The 17,227-nt window shown below is 38.1% G+C and overlaps 1 protein-coding gene across 3 annotated transcripts in view; it reads right to left on the minus strand.

Annotated features, from left to right (window-relative positions):
• Positions 1-17,227, minus strand: part of LOC133616696 (guanine nucleotide-binding protein G(q) subunit alpha-like) — an 85,240-nt gene that overhangs the window by 6,442 nt on the left and 61,571 nt on the right. For 2 of the 3 annotated variants that reach the window (XM_061976262.1, XM_061976263.1), the window contains exons 6-7: positions 12,722-12,875; positions 8,005-9,502 (exon numbers count right to left, since the gene is read on the minus strand). In XM_061976262.1, the coding sequence (XP_061832246.1) occupies positions 9,312-9,502; positions 12,722-12,875 (345 nt within the window). In that variant the 3' untranslated portion in view covers positions 8,005-9,311. Of the gene's footprint in view, positions 1-8,004; positions 9,503-12,721; positions 12,876-17,227 lie in introns of those variants that run through there. The other variant, XR_012050804.1, reaches the window with a different exon arrangement.

Here is a 17,227-nt window from a genome sequence, read left to right on the forward strand (position 1 = left end):
TATATATAAGAAATACTTGAATTTCAGTGACCGAGGACAGCATGCGGCCGTTAAAGGGTGAAGGTTTCAGGTGAGAGAGGACGCTAAAGGCACGCCCCCAATATTGTTGACCGGGTGGAAATCGGGAGACATTGGGGAGAATGGTTGCCTTGGGAGATTTTCGGGAGGGGCACTGAATCTCGGGACTCTCCCGAAGTATGAATAGGAGACACGATGGAAGAAGAACACGACTATGCTTCAAATAAATTGTCGTTCTCGACTTCCTGTTCCTGTCTGTGGCGCTAGGCCTTGTGGGTAACGTAGTGTAGAAACATTTACCTCCTAGTTGACGTGTGTGTGTTAATCAATGCTCTCAAATGATTCAAAAAAAAGATTTAATCACACTTTTGAATTTGGATTAATCATGGTTATTACTTGCTTTCATCATTTTAATTGTCTTTAAAACGCATACAAATGCAATATTATTGTCAGAACAGGAACATCTTTTAAAATGTAATATGTGAATGCACGTTATTTGTTTAAATCTTTCATATAAAGTCCAGTCAAGGTGTGTTTTGGGGTAAGACCTCATTTCATCTTTTCTTATATTTCCACTTGATTTATTTATTTTTATGTATACATTGACCATACTTGCCAACCCTCCCGGATTTTCAGGGAGACTCCCGAAATTCAGCGCCTCTCCCGAAAACCTCCCGGGACAAATTTTCTCCCGAAAAACTCCCGAAATTCAGGCGGACCTGAGTGACATGTTGACAACACACAACAACAGTGTCTACCGTAAAGCAGTTGGTCTGCCGTAAACAGCAATGTTGTGACACTTTTAAACAGGACAATACTGCCATCTACTGTACATGCATATGTGACCCACCCATAATGTGTCACATTTTTGTGTTGATTTATTTATTTTTATTTTGTGGTTTGAATTTGTTTTTGGAGCTGTCATTACAAATTTATTAGTATTCACATTGGTCAGTAGGGGTCAGTAGGGCGTTTCTTCCCAATTGAATGCTATCACCTGCAGACCGGAAGTGTCTTGTCATTCTTATGAGCGCGACCAGTCTGTGAACAATTAAAACGTCCTGTGTGCTTTTTCCTCCTGTATAACAGGTTAGTTTTGGTGAATCAACTCACTGAATAATATCCATGTGATCTTTATAAGTTTAAGTACACATTCTGATGGTGGAGCCTAACTCTAAAGTGTTTGTGAGTTGTAGTTTGTAAATGAACACTGAAATTCAAGTATTTATTTTATCTATATATATATATATATATATATATATATATATATATATATATATATATATATATATATAGCTAGAATTCACTGAAAGTCAAGTATTTCTTATACATATATATCTTAACCACGCCCTCAAACACGCCCCACCCCCGACCACCCCCCAAATCGGAGGTCTCAAGGTTGGCAAGTATGACATTGACCTTAGCATGTTGAGTCTAAATAAATTGCATAATTAATCTGCATATCTCAATTATTAATGCGATCACTTTTTGTGATTAACCACACGAGTTAACTCGTTATTTTTGACAGGCCTGGCGTTGGTATATTTATTTCTCCAGGGGAAGACAACCAAGAACAACATTTTATTTGCAAAGCTGACCTCGCAAAGAGGCAGCAGTTTACACATTAGAGATGTTGAAGTGTGATGATATTCTCTCATTAAAATTAGCGCTATAGATCACTCTGGACAGTTTGCATGAATGTTGGAAGATAAATGAGTCTTTTAGATGAACACTTTTGAAGCATAAAACATACACAGAGAATGTCTGCAACTTGTGTACGACAATAAGGACGTCTTTGGTGGTGTTAATTATTGATTTATTAAAACAGTAATTTGACAATAAGCTATGAGTATGTGCTTTTACTGACATGTGGTGACTACTTTAAGGTCTGTGTGGTGTAAAATAGGTAAAACATCTGTATTTGTCTTCCAGGTTTTGATGCTATTTTGTGCTTTTTGAGATGACGGTTACAACAAATTCATAAATGTTGATTCAATGGTCTTGCAAAAAAAAAAAAGAGTGTCAAAACGTCGCTACGTGTTCTTGTGTTTAGAAAAAGCTGCAGCAAACTCAGACATTTTAGGCAATCACAAAAATAAGCTGGCAAAATCCTCGCGGGACTGTTTTATCCAGCTCTGCATGCGCTTGAAAGTGTTGGCCGTTTGTAGTGTTGTACAGTTAGCGCTAGTACAACAATGGGGAGGTTCCTGTCCACGTTCTCAAACCATTGTTAGAGTTCAAACCAGTAAAAGTGGTTTCGCCTCTACTTCCTCTTCACACTTGACCTACATTTAAAAAAAACATCTGGCTAAAATTACAGTGAACCCACGTTAGTCTGCAGTTATTTTGTTCTGTGGTGGATTCATTTCCGCAGAGTCAAAAATGTTTTCATGTCTAAAGCGCTACAATTGATTTGGATTTAGATTCAGCGCTAGCAGTTAGCACTCGATCATAAACACGTCGTGATGAAAGGAGCGTGTCGTTACAACGATGGCGTCACAACTCTGCATCTTACGGTCTGTCAGAGAATAAGAAGACGGAGCAGGAAGTGTCCGCGTTATTGACGAGTATTCAGACCCTCGAGATTGTAGCGACTTGTTGTGGTTTTATTGGACACGTGAGGTGGGGGACATAATGGAATTTTAGATGCATGGACGATTATAGAATGGATTAGTAAACGTCGTTTATGGTGAATAAAGTAAGGCAGACAGTTCTGACTTATGTGAGCCTCCTCACTGAGGAATCCGACTATCTCCTTTATTTTAGGGCACTTATGTTCCAGTTTTGCCCACATTTCCATTCAGTTCATAAATATGGAAATTAATTGAACTGTTTCTTATCACAAATACACAGTTTTTTGTTTAAAGTTGTAAGTGAGAAACGCTTATTTAGTGAAACGAAAAAAAATGTAAAACTGCGTCAATATACATCAATTAAAGATGGATCCATAATCCATTTTTACTAGAATTGTAAGGTTCCCAACTCTATTGGACACTTTCGGAAACTTCTGAATCGTGAGTTGTTGTACGAGTCACGGCAAATATGCAAATGAGATGACTCCGTGGGGTATTCCCAACACCACAGATGGATTGAGTGTAAAAACGCTGCCAACCTTCTTTAAGTTGTGCACGATCACGCTTTTTTTGGTGACTTCTTTTTTCAAAGTATTTCTTTCGGTTGACTGGGCTTTTTGACTCGAGAGGTTCCACTGTCACTGTCACATTCTTGGTATTATTAAAAAGCGGTAACAGAAGGGCAGGCTGAAGTCACGTGTGCCGCGCTGGCCCTTTAAATGTGGGCCAATGCAGCAAAATGTCTCACTGGAGGGTGACGGAGGCGTTAAAAGGTGAAGTCTCGCACCTTGGAATACTATGCTTGTCCCTTAAAAAGGCATAATGTGAACAGAAAAGCCTAAAGAAGCCACCAGGAATGTCACGTAGGCATCTGTGGTTTAGATGCACCCTCCTCTCCTCAAACTCTGGTGCTCTACCTAGCAAAGATGCTATTAGAAGCCCTTGTGATGACAAAACTTGCCGTCTAACCTTTGAGCCAAAGAAACAGGACATGGATCTGTGCCCATCAGCAAACTGTTTCTGCTTTCAAACCACAAAAGATTCAAGAACGCTCCGACTGTAAATATTCAAACACTACTTTTCTTTTTCGGGTTTTTTTTGCACAAAGCATGAACCTGAAATGGAGATAAAGACAAAATAATTGTTATAAAGATAAAACACTTCCCCATAAAATAGCTTCTTTTTTTTTTTTACAGCAGTAGAAAACCTCCTGACTGGACACATGTGGAGCTGAAAGCAAGCAGGATGTTTGGTGTACATCCGTGACAGAGAGAAAATACACTTCTGCAAGTATTCGCCAAAGGTGGCAGGAAAACATCGACCGATATATCAATCTTTTATATTGTGATACAGTTTTCAGCGTGTTGTTACACGGGATAAAGCGTCGAAATGTGTTGGTGACTCAGGCCATGTCCACATGATACTAGGGCGATCACTTCCAGTACCATACCCATATTGGAACCTTCAGTACTAGCCGATACCGATCAGTCGATTCAATACCGGCCCGAATAAAAGTCCATCATTTAATTATTTTGTCGTGTGGAATGTTAGAAAAGGTTTGGTCAAGTGAAATGAGTCAAACAGAGAACAATAGTGGCTATGAAAAACATCAACCTGCTTATTAACCATTTGGAGTGGACTTACGCTGCATTTAAGTTGAAGTGGAGTGGTAATTGGGTGTCTCCACAATATTTTGGCCACTTTCATATCATATAAAATATTTTGTCACCATCTGGTGGCTGACCAAATTAACTCAAGCCAATGACCATTAATTGTGCATCTATCTAAAGAAATGCACAGCAATTATTTATATGACCCACTCCAAACAACCTTCCCTTGTCATGGTGCAGGAAAAAAAATATCAACAAGCACAAAAATTCAACAAACATGGTCACACATAACACAACCTGCTCATTGAACTTGGTGGATATTATAAAAATAAGACCAATCAGCATTAAAACATATCAAAAGTACACCCATTTAAATCCATAACAAAGGATGATGAGGAAAATGCAAAACACCCGATCCACAATTATCTATGTTCAGCGCCTTTTAGCTGTTTAATATTGCTGATTGATAAAAAAACAAACTTTGAGGTCGTTATGAAAGTAAACAAGGTAGGAGTCACATTTTCATATACTCTTAATAATCAATTATAATAATCATTAATTATATATCCATCATATTGTGTGTGTGTGTGTGTGTGTGTGTGTGTGTGTGTGTATATATATATATATATATATATATATATATGTATATATATATATACACACACACACACACACACACACACACACACACACACACACACACACACACACACATACATACTTATACATACACACACATATATATATATGCATGCACACACACACATATATATATATATATATATATATATATATATATATATATATATATATATATATAGTACATACATACATATGCATACATAAATACATATATACGCATACATACACATATATACATATGCATGCATATATATACACACATATATACATATGCATATATATACACACACATACATATGCATATATACACACATATATACATATGCATATATATACATATGCATACATACACACATATATATACATATGCATACATATACATATCTATTTACACAAATATACATACACACACACATATATATATATACATATACATACATATATATACTGTATATACATATACATACATACATATATACATACACATACATATGTATATATATATATACATTTATATATACATACATTTATATATACATACATATATGTATATATATATATATTAAGAAAAAATTACTAATTTTCCTGGGCTGCTGGGCGAGGCTCCAGCACACCCCGCGACCCCGAAAGGGACAAGCGGTAGAAAATGGATGGCTGATTTCAAAGACAATGTAGATGTCTAACAACAACGGAGACCTTCTAATGCCACCAGGTCAGCTGCGCATGAAAGTGGGCGAATGTGTTTTGGTGCAGACAGAAGCTGTTTTGAAACTACTCATGGATTTAACATCCAAGAGGTGTTTTTAAAGAACCAGTTTGTGTGGACAAAGCCTCAGTCTCTGTACTTTTTTTTTTAAAAACCGTGTACAACCTCAAAATAATCCACTGTGGGACCAACAAAAGTTGTGTGTGCAAGCACTTTGACAAAGAAAGTGAGAAACACTATTGAATTCAAAATATAACTCATTGCGCAATATGCTGTCTCTCCGCTCATCACTATCTTTGCCAGCAATAAATAAAAGTCAAAGTGATGTTATATGTTCATTTATACATTTCATTCATCATTTAGATGTACTTTCACAACATTTTCTGTGTGCAAAACTAGAATCATTATTTATAAAATGTGTTTGGAACGACTTGATTGGATTTAAATGAGTTCCCAAAAGACAAATGAACCTTTTTGAAGGAATGCGGCACAAAAACCGAGGTACTGCTGTACTTGTGATGGCGCACAGAGGGAGGTCGTCACAACACCCGTCTCCACAACAACGGCCGCCGCGCTTCAAGAGGGAATATTCACGTCATAAACTTTTGAACCCAAGAAAACACGCATGAGATTTTTGGCAGGTTTGTCAAGCATTAAAGTAATACTGGCAATATAAGGAATTTGGCAACTTGAGTTCTGCTATGTTGCTTTCTTAAAGGGGTATTAACAACTGAAATGAAGTCAGCCTGACAGATATCAGACCATTGGCGCTCCAACTCAAGTCACCTCAAAAGCAAACAATCAGGTTCTCTATGTCAAACAGCATTGGCATGAACAGCTGTGGCTGTAAGCAACCTTCCCACTTTCTTTTTATTACCAGTAGCTGCATTTGAAGCTTTAAGCGCCTCTAGATGCGCTTTAAAATGTTGACTGGTGTGTTGCACTTGCTTACAATCAACTCATCAGCTTGCTCCTGTTACAACAATGGTTGTGTTGCACAATGTACAGTGGAACCTCCATTTACAAACCGCTCTATTTGCAAACTTTTCCGTTTAGCCTCTGTGTGCGAACGATGCATTCATTCATTTTGTGTGCCGTTGGCAGCCGTTCTGACACATGGAGGAAGCCGGTTTCGTACTACAGCAAGTTTTAATTGTGACGAGAATGGAATTTTCTGGAAAAATATGCCAAAGCGGACTTATTTCAGTGGAGGGGAAGACTACCTCTTGTGAGCTGCTCCTTTGCAGATGTAAATGTACAGTAAGTGGATTTTCCTTTTTTAAGTGTTTATTATTGTAGCAATACGGTTGGTAAAGTTACAGATTTTTGTGACTTCTGATCGTTTGTGAGCGCACCAAAGGTACTTCTGTGTGTGTTGGAAGAGCATTGCATCCAGCACAGTTGAGCTTGTCGTTGTTGTTTTGGCTTGTTAATAAAGAGACAGTTGATTCATCACTACCTTGTTATGTGTATATGATATACAGTACTGTATAACACAGGGGTGGCCAAACTTTTTGACTCGGGGCCGCATTTTTTAAATTTTGGTCGAGGGCCGAAAGCTGACTGCATGTAAAGTAACTAATATATAAAAATTAATCTGTCCATTTTCTACCGCTTGTCCCTCTCAGGGTCACAAGGGGTACTAAAAAAAAATATATATATATATATGTGTGTGTGTGGGAAAAAAATCACAAGACTATTTCATCTCTACAGGCCTGTTTCATGAGGGGGGGTTCCCTCAATCATCAGGAGATTTTAATGGGAGCATTCACATACCATGGATTATATAGGGCACAGAGTGGGTGGGTACAGGCTGGTGTAGGGGCGTGGTGATTGGCTCATGTGTTACCTAGGAGGTGTTTCCGTCTGTGGCGGCATGCTGTTACAATTTCGCTGCGCTTGTTGAGGGATGACAGGTCTGGACGGTAAATAATAAACAGTTTTTCTTTCAAGCATAGGTTGCATCTTTTATTACCACTATTGTAAGGTGTGCTGGATGCAAGAATTTGCCATGTTATTGAATATTCAACATTATTGTCTTTGAGGTCCCAAATGTGTTTGCTGAGTTCTGTGGTATTCCGCAGGTTTTGGTTCCTGAAAGAAGCCTTGTGATTGTTCCATCTGGTTTTGAACTCTCCCTCAGTTAATCCTACATATGTGTCGGATGTGTTAATGTCCTTGCGTGTTACCTTAGATTGGTAGACAATTGATGTTTGTAAGCACCCCCCGTTGAGAGGGCAATCAGGTTTCTTTCGACAGTTGCAACCTTTGTTGGTTTTGGAGTCGCTCTGTCCGTATATATATACGCACATACACACGTATAAATATATATATATATATATATATATATATATATATATACCCATATACATGTATAAATATATACATACACACGTATGTATGTATATATATATATATATATATATATATATATATATATATATATAGAGAGAGAGAGAGCCTATACATATATGTGTACATATTATATTAATATATAATTAATATAATATTAAAAGTATGTGAAAGTGTGACTCCTTGTTTACTTTCGTGATGACCTTCTTAAAAGTTTCTTCTTTCTTTAGTTTATTTCGAACATGAACACACTTACAGTATAATACATCACACAATTTCATATCATTTCACTTTACTTTAAATTTTGTAATCAATCAGAAATATCAAGCTGCTAAAAGTGCACAGTGTTTTGCTTTTTTCCCATCATGCTTTGTAATGGCTTTAAATGGGTGCAATTTACAATTATTTTATGATGCATGTACATTTTTTATAGTACCCACAAAGTTCAATGAGCAGGTTGTGTTTTGGTTGGTTACATTTTTATGAAATTTTTTTGCACACCGACTACGGAAGGTTGTTTGCATTGGGTAATATAAGTAAATGCTGCGCTAAATTTCATTCTGCGCAAAATTAACAGTCATTGACCTGATATACTCGCATTGTCAACCTGATGGCAAAAAAATGGCAGCATTAAAGGAAGTTTTTTTTAAATGAATGCAATCTCCCTGCGCTCCAGTAACCTTAGTTATTAACACATGATGTTTAGCGGGCAAAATTGAAGATGGCTGTAGTTTGGACACCCCTGGTATAACACTTTATATTGTATACAAATACGGACAACCTACTATTCATATTTACATTGTTTCTTACGGACACGTTTGCTTCACTATAGAAACTTCTGGATTTACGAGCCCCGTTCAAGAGTTTGTGAATGGAGGTTCCACTGCACTTCTTCATAAATGAGCGTGTGGTCCAAGAGAAGGTTCTTAAAAGGGCACAAACACTTTCAACACGAGGGGCAGTGTGTTTACAATCCTTTGAGAATGACGACTGTACTTGGCAAAAAGCCCTCACACAGTGACTATTTACATTCAACAGAGCTGCTGGACTTTTGACACCGATACACACACCTCTCAAGCAAATATTTCAAGTACACAAAGTACCTGAGTGCCAGATAATATTGTCCTCCAGATATCCTGGCCTCACTGTAGCGGTGTGCAGCATGCACAGCTGTCACTAGAAGGGAGAGAGCGAGCCCTTTTAAAGCATCAAAGCTTGGACGTGAGCCACCTGCAACACACAAGCACTGGTGAGAACACAGAGGAAAGAAAGAAAACGAGTCCCACCATGATGGAGTGTTTTCATCCCTACGAGGACGCAAGAGAGAGTTGAAAAGTGGAGGCCAGGAGACGTGTAGAGCAAAGCTGGGACTGTGCTGTGTAGCAGGTCTGGGCTCTTGTGTCCTCGGGGTCAGACCAGGTTGTACTCCTTGAGGTTGAGCTGCAGGATGGTGTCCTTGACGGCGGCGAAGACAAAGCGGATGTTCTCCGTGTCGGTGGCGCACGTGAAGTGCGAGTAGATGATCTTGTCGCTGTCCGGGTTCAAGTCCACAAACATCTTCAGGATGAACTCTCGACCCGCCAGGGGGTCTCGCTGAGGACCTGGGAGTACCAACACACGCATGTTTTCTACATTTCAAGTCATTACGATTCAACAAGAGCACTCCTGTAGTTAGCGTATGTTACAAAAAAAGTCATATTTGGGTAAAAAACTCTTAAAATTTTATTTTGCCTATTGTTCACAATCATAATGAGGGACAAGACAATAGGTTGTTGTTTTTCTCGCTTTCTGACATAAAAATCGTCTCATTCTTGGTGGCTAGCAATGCAGCTAAAAGGAGCATTCATTTCTACCTCTAAATCAATTAAAAAATGCATTCAACAACCGTCAACAATACTTCATCTACCTGGGAATTGATATCAGTACTCAACAGTACCAATTTTCAGTACTTTTGTGTGTGTTATTAAACATGAATCTTTTTTATTATAAAATAAAAAAATTGTTGCAGCATTTGAAATGAGCTGATTATGCTAACTGCTGTTCAGTTGTAATATCTTGTTTTATTGTCACATTCTCATTTGCATGTATGACATTTAGTTGCAATTACCAGACATTCAATTGCAGAAGTGTATAGTTTGTGTTTTTAGTTGCGCCCTGAAAGTACTATTACTGTAAGTATTATACGTATTACGCAGCAGCTGTTTGATTGTAACTTAGTTGCAGTTTTCATTAAGAAATTTGGAGGTGTTGAAATCGCCATGTAAAATCGCTAATGCTTAACAGTAGCATGTCAATAGCAAAGCTAATGTATATTAGCATCAAGCTCGCGCGTTTTTGAAAATGTGGAGCCTTACTTTACTTAAATTGGAGCATTTTTTTGAGTCAATTGCTGTGTTGGCATTGACAATTACAACATTACCTAGAGGTAGTTTGGCTGAACCCGCTCTCAGTGCTGCTGGAGTGATCGCCAAGTGGAGAAGGGCATGGCACCGTTGGATTTTACACCAATCGGTGCCCGGTAGGGCCGATTCGGCCGGTACCAAAAAAGTACCAAATTTGGTAACCAGCCCTAGCTCTCTTTTACATTTTTTAAAATGTGTTAATTCTCCTTTTCTTCTACCAGGTAGGAGGTGGCAAACTTTCCCTGAACATCATTTACAACAAACAAACGCGTGAGACTAATTTACTGTTTCGGAGGAAGACATTTTGAGAGCTATTTGCACCAAATGTTCTCCAAATATTCCACAAAGTGGGGAAAAAAAACATTGAGCTTCAACACATCAAACCACCTGAAACCCTGGCATCACTACAATGGTGTTTTCAAAGCCTACGAAGACGGCAGCTGCTGGTGCAGGTGTGCTACAACAAACTGCAGTTAAATCTACATTTAAAACATAATATCTACAAAGAAGTTATCGGTCTTGAAAAGCAGGAAACGGTTTGTATTGGTATCAGCTTGGGCGAAAAAATATTGTGCATTCCTAGAATAAAGCAACACTTTCACCTGTTTTAGATTCAAGCAGAGGTGGGTAGTAACGCGCTACATTTACTCTGTTGCATCTACTTGAGTAACTTTTGGGATAAATTGTACTTCTAAGAGTAGTTTTAATGCAACATACTTTTACTTTTACTTGAGTATATTTATAGAGAAGAAACGCTACTTTTACTCCGCTACTTTTATCTACATTCAGCTCGCTACTCGCTACTAATTTTTATCCATCTGTTAATGCACGCTTTGTTTGTTTTGGTCTGTCAGACAGACCTTCATAGTGCCTGCGTTTCAACAAATACAGTCACTGGTGACGTTCACTCCGTTCCACCAATCAGATGCAGTCACTGGTGACGTTGGACCAATCAAACAGAGCCAGGGGTCACATGACCTGACTTAAACAAGTTGAAAAACTTATTGGGGTGTTACCATTTAGTGGTCAATTGTACGGAATATGTACGGTACTGTGCAAACTACTAATAAAAGTTCCAATCAATCAATCAAAAGTGTGAAGGAAAAAAGACACTTTTTTATTTTAACCGTACACCCCGTCAAAAGCCTAAAGACTGACTGCACAGTTCCTGTCTTCACAATAAAAGTGCCGCTCCATCGCGCCTGCGCTTTCAAAATAAGAGTCTCCGAAAGCCTGCGCAAACAAGCTAGCAAGCTACGGAGTTTGCCGCCTATGTATTTCTTGTAAAGTGTATAAAAACGAATATGGAAGCTGGACAAATAAGATGCCAAAAACCAACCACTTTCATGTGGTATTAAACAGAAAGGAGGAACTTTTTTTCTCCTCCATTTGAAAACGTGGACGTTTGTCATCACTACTGTCTGTTTACAATCAATGCAAGTCATCAGAATCAGGTAATACACCAACTTATATTCGTGTCTTCATGAAAGAAAGGAATCTATATGTGTTAAACATGCATGTATATTCATTAAAACACTATTAACATGTAAACAAAAACGGCAAAAAAAAATAAATGTAAATTATATACTGTATATATCAATGTATGTATACATATATATATATATATATATATATATATATATATATATATATATATGTGTGTGTATATATATATATATATATGTATATATGTGTGTGTGTGTGTGTGTGTATATATATATATATATATATGATATGTGTGTATATGTTACTCATCAGTTACTCAGTACTTGAGTAGTTTTTTTACAACATACTTTTTACTTAAGTAAATATTTGGGTGACTACTCCTTACTTTTACTTGAGTAATAAATCTCTAAAGTAACAGTACTCTTACTTGAGTACAATTTCTGGCTACTCTACCCACCTCTGGATTCAAGTAGTAAAAACAGTAGCAGGATTGAAAGAATAAAGTAGTAACAAAAAAAGTTGTAATGTGTGAGTAACATATGAATAAAAGGAAGTTGTGATGTCACAAGAATTCTATTTACAAAGTTTTTAAGAAAATGTCGTAAAATTACTCAAATAAAATTGCAATAATGGCAAGAAAACTGTCTTAACGTTACAAGAACAGAAGTTGCAACGTTAATTCCATTTGTCAGTAACAAAAGTGTAATATTAATATAGAAACATGAGGATGAAGTATTTGCAGAGCTTCTAAAATGAAGAGAATGACTTTCTTTTTGTAATTCTAAATGTTTGTTTTGATTGTATTTGTTTTTTTCCAGCGTGGCTTGATTATGTGAATGCAGGCCTACTATTCTGGTGGAGTTCACCATTATAGCCACAAGATGTCCCTATGGAAGCTAGGCAAGAAGCTGGAAGATACAACGCAAACTGTCCCCAAAGGACTCCATTAAGATGACACAAGTATCCAAGTACCGTCAAACTCAGGGAAGTAGTCCACCAGGTGAGAGTACATGATCTTCTCCTCCAGGAGGTCCCTCTTGTTGAGGAAGAGGATGACGGAGGAGTTTTGGAACCACGGATATGTGATGATGGTCCTGAACAGCGCTTTGCTCTCCTCCATGCGGTTCTGAGTGTGAGAAGACATCAGAAAAAAACCTCGGTAATGAATGAATTGCAACACAAAGCACCAAAGAACATATTTAGATTCACAACTCTCGGATTGGCCAACTCACGTCGACATAAGTGGTTGTCAAATCGTGTGCATTTTGTGAGTTGTTGTAGTAGAATCCATGTTAATACTGCCATTAGGGCTGGGCGATATGGCTGAAACCGGTATCACAATATAAGTGTTTGATATCGGTCCATATAAAGAACCATCAATATTTTTGGACCTATCAAAAATAAGGACCAGGAGAAAAATATAAGTGTTTTATATCAAATGTAACCTTCCTCTGATTATACAAACCCCGTTTCCATATGAGTTGGGAAATTGTGTTAGATGTAAATATAAACGGAATACAATGATTTGCAAATCCTTTTCAACCCATATTCAGTTGAATATGCTACAAAGACAACATATTTGATGTTCAAACTCATAAACTTTATTTTTTTTTTGCAAATAATAATTAACTTAGAATTTCATGGCTGCAACATGTGACAAAGTAGTTGGGAAAGGGCATGTTCACCACTGTGTTACATCACCTTTTCTTTGAACAACACACAATAAACGATTGGGAACTGGGGAAACTAATTGTTGAAGCTTTGAAAGTGAAATTCTTTCCCATTCTTGTTTTATGTAGAGCTTCAGTCGTTCAACAGTCCGGGGTCTCCGCAGTCGTATTTTACGCTTCATAATGCGTCACATATTTTCGATGGGAGACAGGTCTGGACTGCAGGCGGTCCAGGAAAGTACCCGCACTCTTTTTTTTACGAAGCCACGCTGTTGTAACACGTGCTGAATGTGGCTTGGCATTGTCTTGCTGAAATAAGCAGGGGCGCCCATGGAAAAGACGGCGCTTAGATGGCAGCATATGTTGTTCCAAAACCTGTATGTACCTTTCAGCATTAATGGCGCCTTCACAGATGTGTAAGTTACCCATGTCTTGGGCACTAATGCACCCCCATACCATCACACATGCTGGCTTTCAACTTTGCGTCGATAACAGTCTGGATGGTTCGCTTCCCCTTTGGTCCGGATGACACGATGTCGAATATTTCCAAAAACAATTTGAAATGTGGACTCGTCAGACCACAGAACACTTTTCCACTTTGCATGAGTCCATCTTAGATGATCTCGGGCCCAAAGAAGCCGGCGACATTTCTGGATGTTGTTGATAAATGGCTTTCGCTTTGCAAAGTAGAGCTTTAACTTGTACTTACAGATGTAGCGATCAACTGTAGTTACTGACAGTGGTTTTCTGAAGTGTTCCTGAGCCCATGTGGTGATATCCTTTACAGATTGATGTCGGTTTTTGATACAATGCCGTCTGAGGGATCCAAGGTCCCGGTCATTCAATGTTGGTTTCCGGCCATGCCGCTTACGTGGAGTGATTTCTCCAGATTCTCTGAACCTTTTGATGATATTATGGAGCGTAGATGTTGAAATCCCTAAATTTCTTGCAATTGCACTTTGAGAAACATTGTTCTTAAACTGTTTGACTATTTGCTCACGCAGTTGTGGACTCGTCAGACCACAGAACACTTTTCCACTTTGCATGAGTCCATCTTAGATGATCTCGGGCCCAGAGAAGCCGGCGACATTTCTGGATGTTGTTGATAAATGGCTTTCGCTTTGCAAAGTAGAGCTTTAACTTGTACTTACAGATGTAGCGATCAACTGTAGTTACTGACAGTGGTTTTCTGAAGTGTTCCTGAGCCCATGTGGTGATATCCTTTACAGATTGATGTCGGTTTTTTATACAATGCCGTCTGAGGGATCCAAGGTCCCGGTCATTCAATGTTGGTTTCCGGCCATGCCGCTTACGTGGAGTGATTTCTCCAGATTCTCTGAACCTTTTGATGATATTATGGAGCGTAGATGTTGAAATCCCTAAATTTCTTGCAATTGCACTTTGAGAAACATTGTTCTTAAACTGTTTGACTATTTGCTCACGCAGTTGTGGACAAAGGGGTGTACCTCGCCCCATCCTTTCTTGTGAAAGACTGAGCATTTTTTGGGAAGCTGTTTTTATACCCAATCATGGCACCCACCTGTTCCCAATTAGCCTGCACACCTGTGGGATGTTCCAAATAAGTGTTTGATGAGCATTCCTCAACTTTATCAGTATTTATTGCCACCTTTCACAACTTCTTTGTCACGTGTTGCTGCCATCAAATTGTAAAGTTAATGATTATTTGCAAAAAAAAAAAAATGTTTATCAGTTTGAACATCAAATATGTTGTCTTTGTAGCATATTCAATTGAATATGGGTTGAAAATTATTAGCAAATCATTGTATTCCGTTTATATTTACATCTAACACAATTTCCCAAGTCATATGGAAACAGGGTTTGTAATTCCCTCAGCTATCAATACAGAATCAAAAGGAAATGTCAACACACGCATTGAAAACACTTAAACAATGAAAACAATCACATTGAAAACTTAAGCTCTTAAAATGAAGGTGCAAATATAAGGAATATGTAAGAAATGCTTCATAATGTGTAAGACAATAATGCAAAGTGTGAAAATGTCAACACAGAGAAACCTGAGAAGAACTATTTTCTGCCGGTTTACTGCCAGGAAGTTACAGCTGTGCTCTAAAGGGTGAGCAGAGCTCAGGTGGTGTGGTATTACCAGTCGTGGTGGAGACGAGTGCCTTGCATCATTTACAGACCACATTGGGCTGACTACGATCCCTTTGAAGACATCCAAAAAAGTGCCATACTGTCCAGGTGACTTTTCCTCTTTTATCCACAATTTCTTCAATTTGACTTTCTCTTCTCAGTCCATGCAAAGAATCAACCGTGCGACAACAAGATGGTGTAACCAAACTTGATAGTTGATACTGTTACCTGATTGGCTGTTAGCGTGTCACTCCTACTGATCAGTGATCACTTCCTGCGTGAGAGCGAGTGACTTTTTCATGCAACTTCCGGTTTCTTCTGACGTAGAAAAAAATACATACATCTAACATTTTATCCAACACATTTTCTCTGAGCTTGCTTGCGTGTCTATCGCGATTTTATATTGATATCGTTTTATCGCCCAGTTCTAACTGCCATGCTTTTATTTTGAAGCTTTCTTAACAAGAAGTCACTGTGTGCAAGTTTTAATGTTGTGTAATTATACAGTAGTTATGTTGCTGTCAACATAAACGGACCCATTTTGTATAGAAATGATCCCATTTTATATCTACAAAAATGTTGGCCCTTGTATGTTGACATTGACTTAAGCGTGCACTTCTTATTAATAAGAAGACCACTGTGGGCCAGAACTTAATAAGTTGCGCCACATAGACGACGGGACCTATTGGTTTTGGCTGTCTAATCATCCCATCCATCCATTTTCTACCGCTTATTCCCTTTGGGGTCGCGGGGGGCGCTGGAGCCTATCTCATATTTAAAGAATTAGTGGACAATTCCTAATCGTGTATAAGTACTACACAATAAAATAATGGGTAATATCAGTGATGGGTCCGGCAACACCAATGCATCGGCGCATGCGTCGAGCTCATAGAGCAAAACCCTGTGTCGGTGCGCGTACCGCTTTTAGAAAGTCACGTGACCGATCATGAGCTGTTTTGGTCACGTGACCGATACGCCAACTGTGTCGCACTGACGCCTCCTCTGTGCCCTGTGAGCGGCTCTTTTCTACAGCCGGAGAAATAATAACTAAGAGAAATCGTCTAAAATGTAATACGTCGGAAAAACTTTTTTTTTTTTTTTTTTTTAAATAAAAATGTGTAAAAAAATAAAATTAAAAAAATTCCCAGTCCACAATCATCCACAACACGTTCTCTTAGATGTCCATGTTATGATACATGTTCACATTATTTATTGACTGTATCTAAAAAAGATAAAAATATATTTTTATTTAAATGAAGATATGAAATAATCCTAAATGAAATACAATGACTTGGTTTATATTATTGTATATACTAGGGCAGGGGTCACCAACGCGGTGCCCGAGGGCACCATGTAGCCCGTAAGGACCAGATGAGTCGCCCGCTGGCCTGTTCTAAAAATAGCTCAAAGAGCAGCACTTACCAGTGAGCTGCCTCTATTTTTTAAATTGTATTTATTTACTAGCAAGCTGGTCTCGCTTTGCTCCACATTTTTAATTCTAAAAGAGACAAAACTCAAATAGAATTTGACAATCCAAGAAAATATTTTAAAGACTTGGTCTTCACTTGGAATAAGCGGTAGAAAATGGATGGATGGATGGGTCTTCACTTGTTTAAATAAATTCATTTATTTTTTACTTTGCTTCTTATTACTTTTAGAAATACAATTTTAGAGAAAAAATACAACCTTAAAA

Source organism: Nerophis lumbriciformis, linkage group LG14 (genome assembly GCF_033978685.3).
Source record: "Nerophis lumbriciformis linkage group LG14, RoL_Nlum_v2.1, whole genome shotgun sequence".
In the NCBI taxonomy this organism is placed as follows: Eukaryota; Metazoa; Chordata; class Actinopteri; order Syngnathiformes; family Syngnathidae; genus Nerophis; species Nerophis lumbriciformis.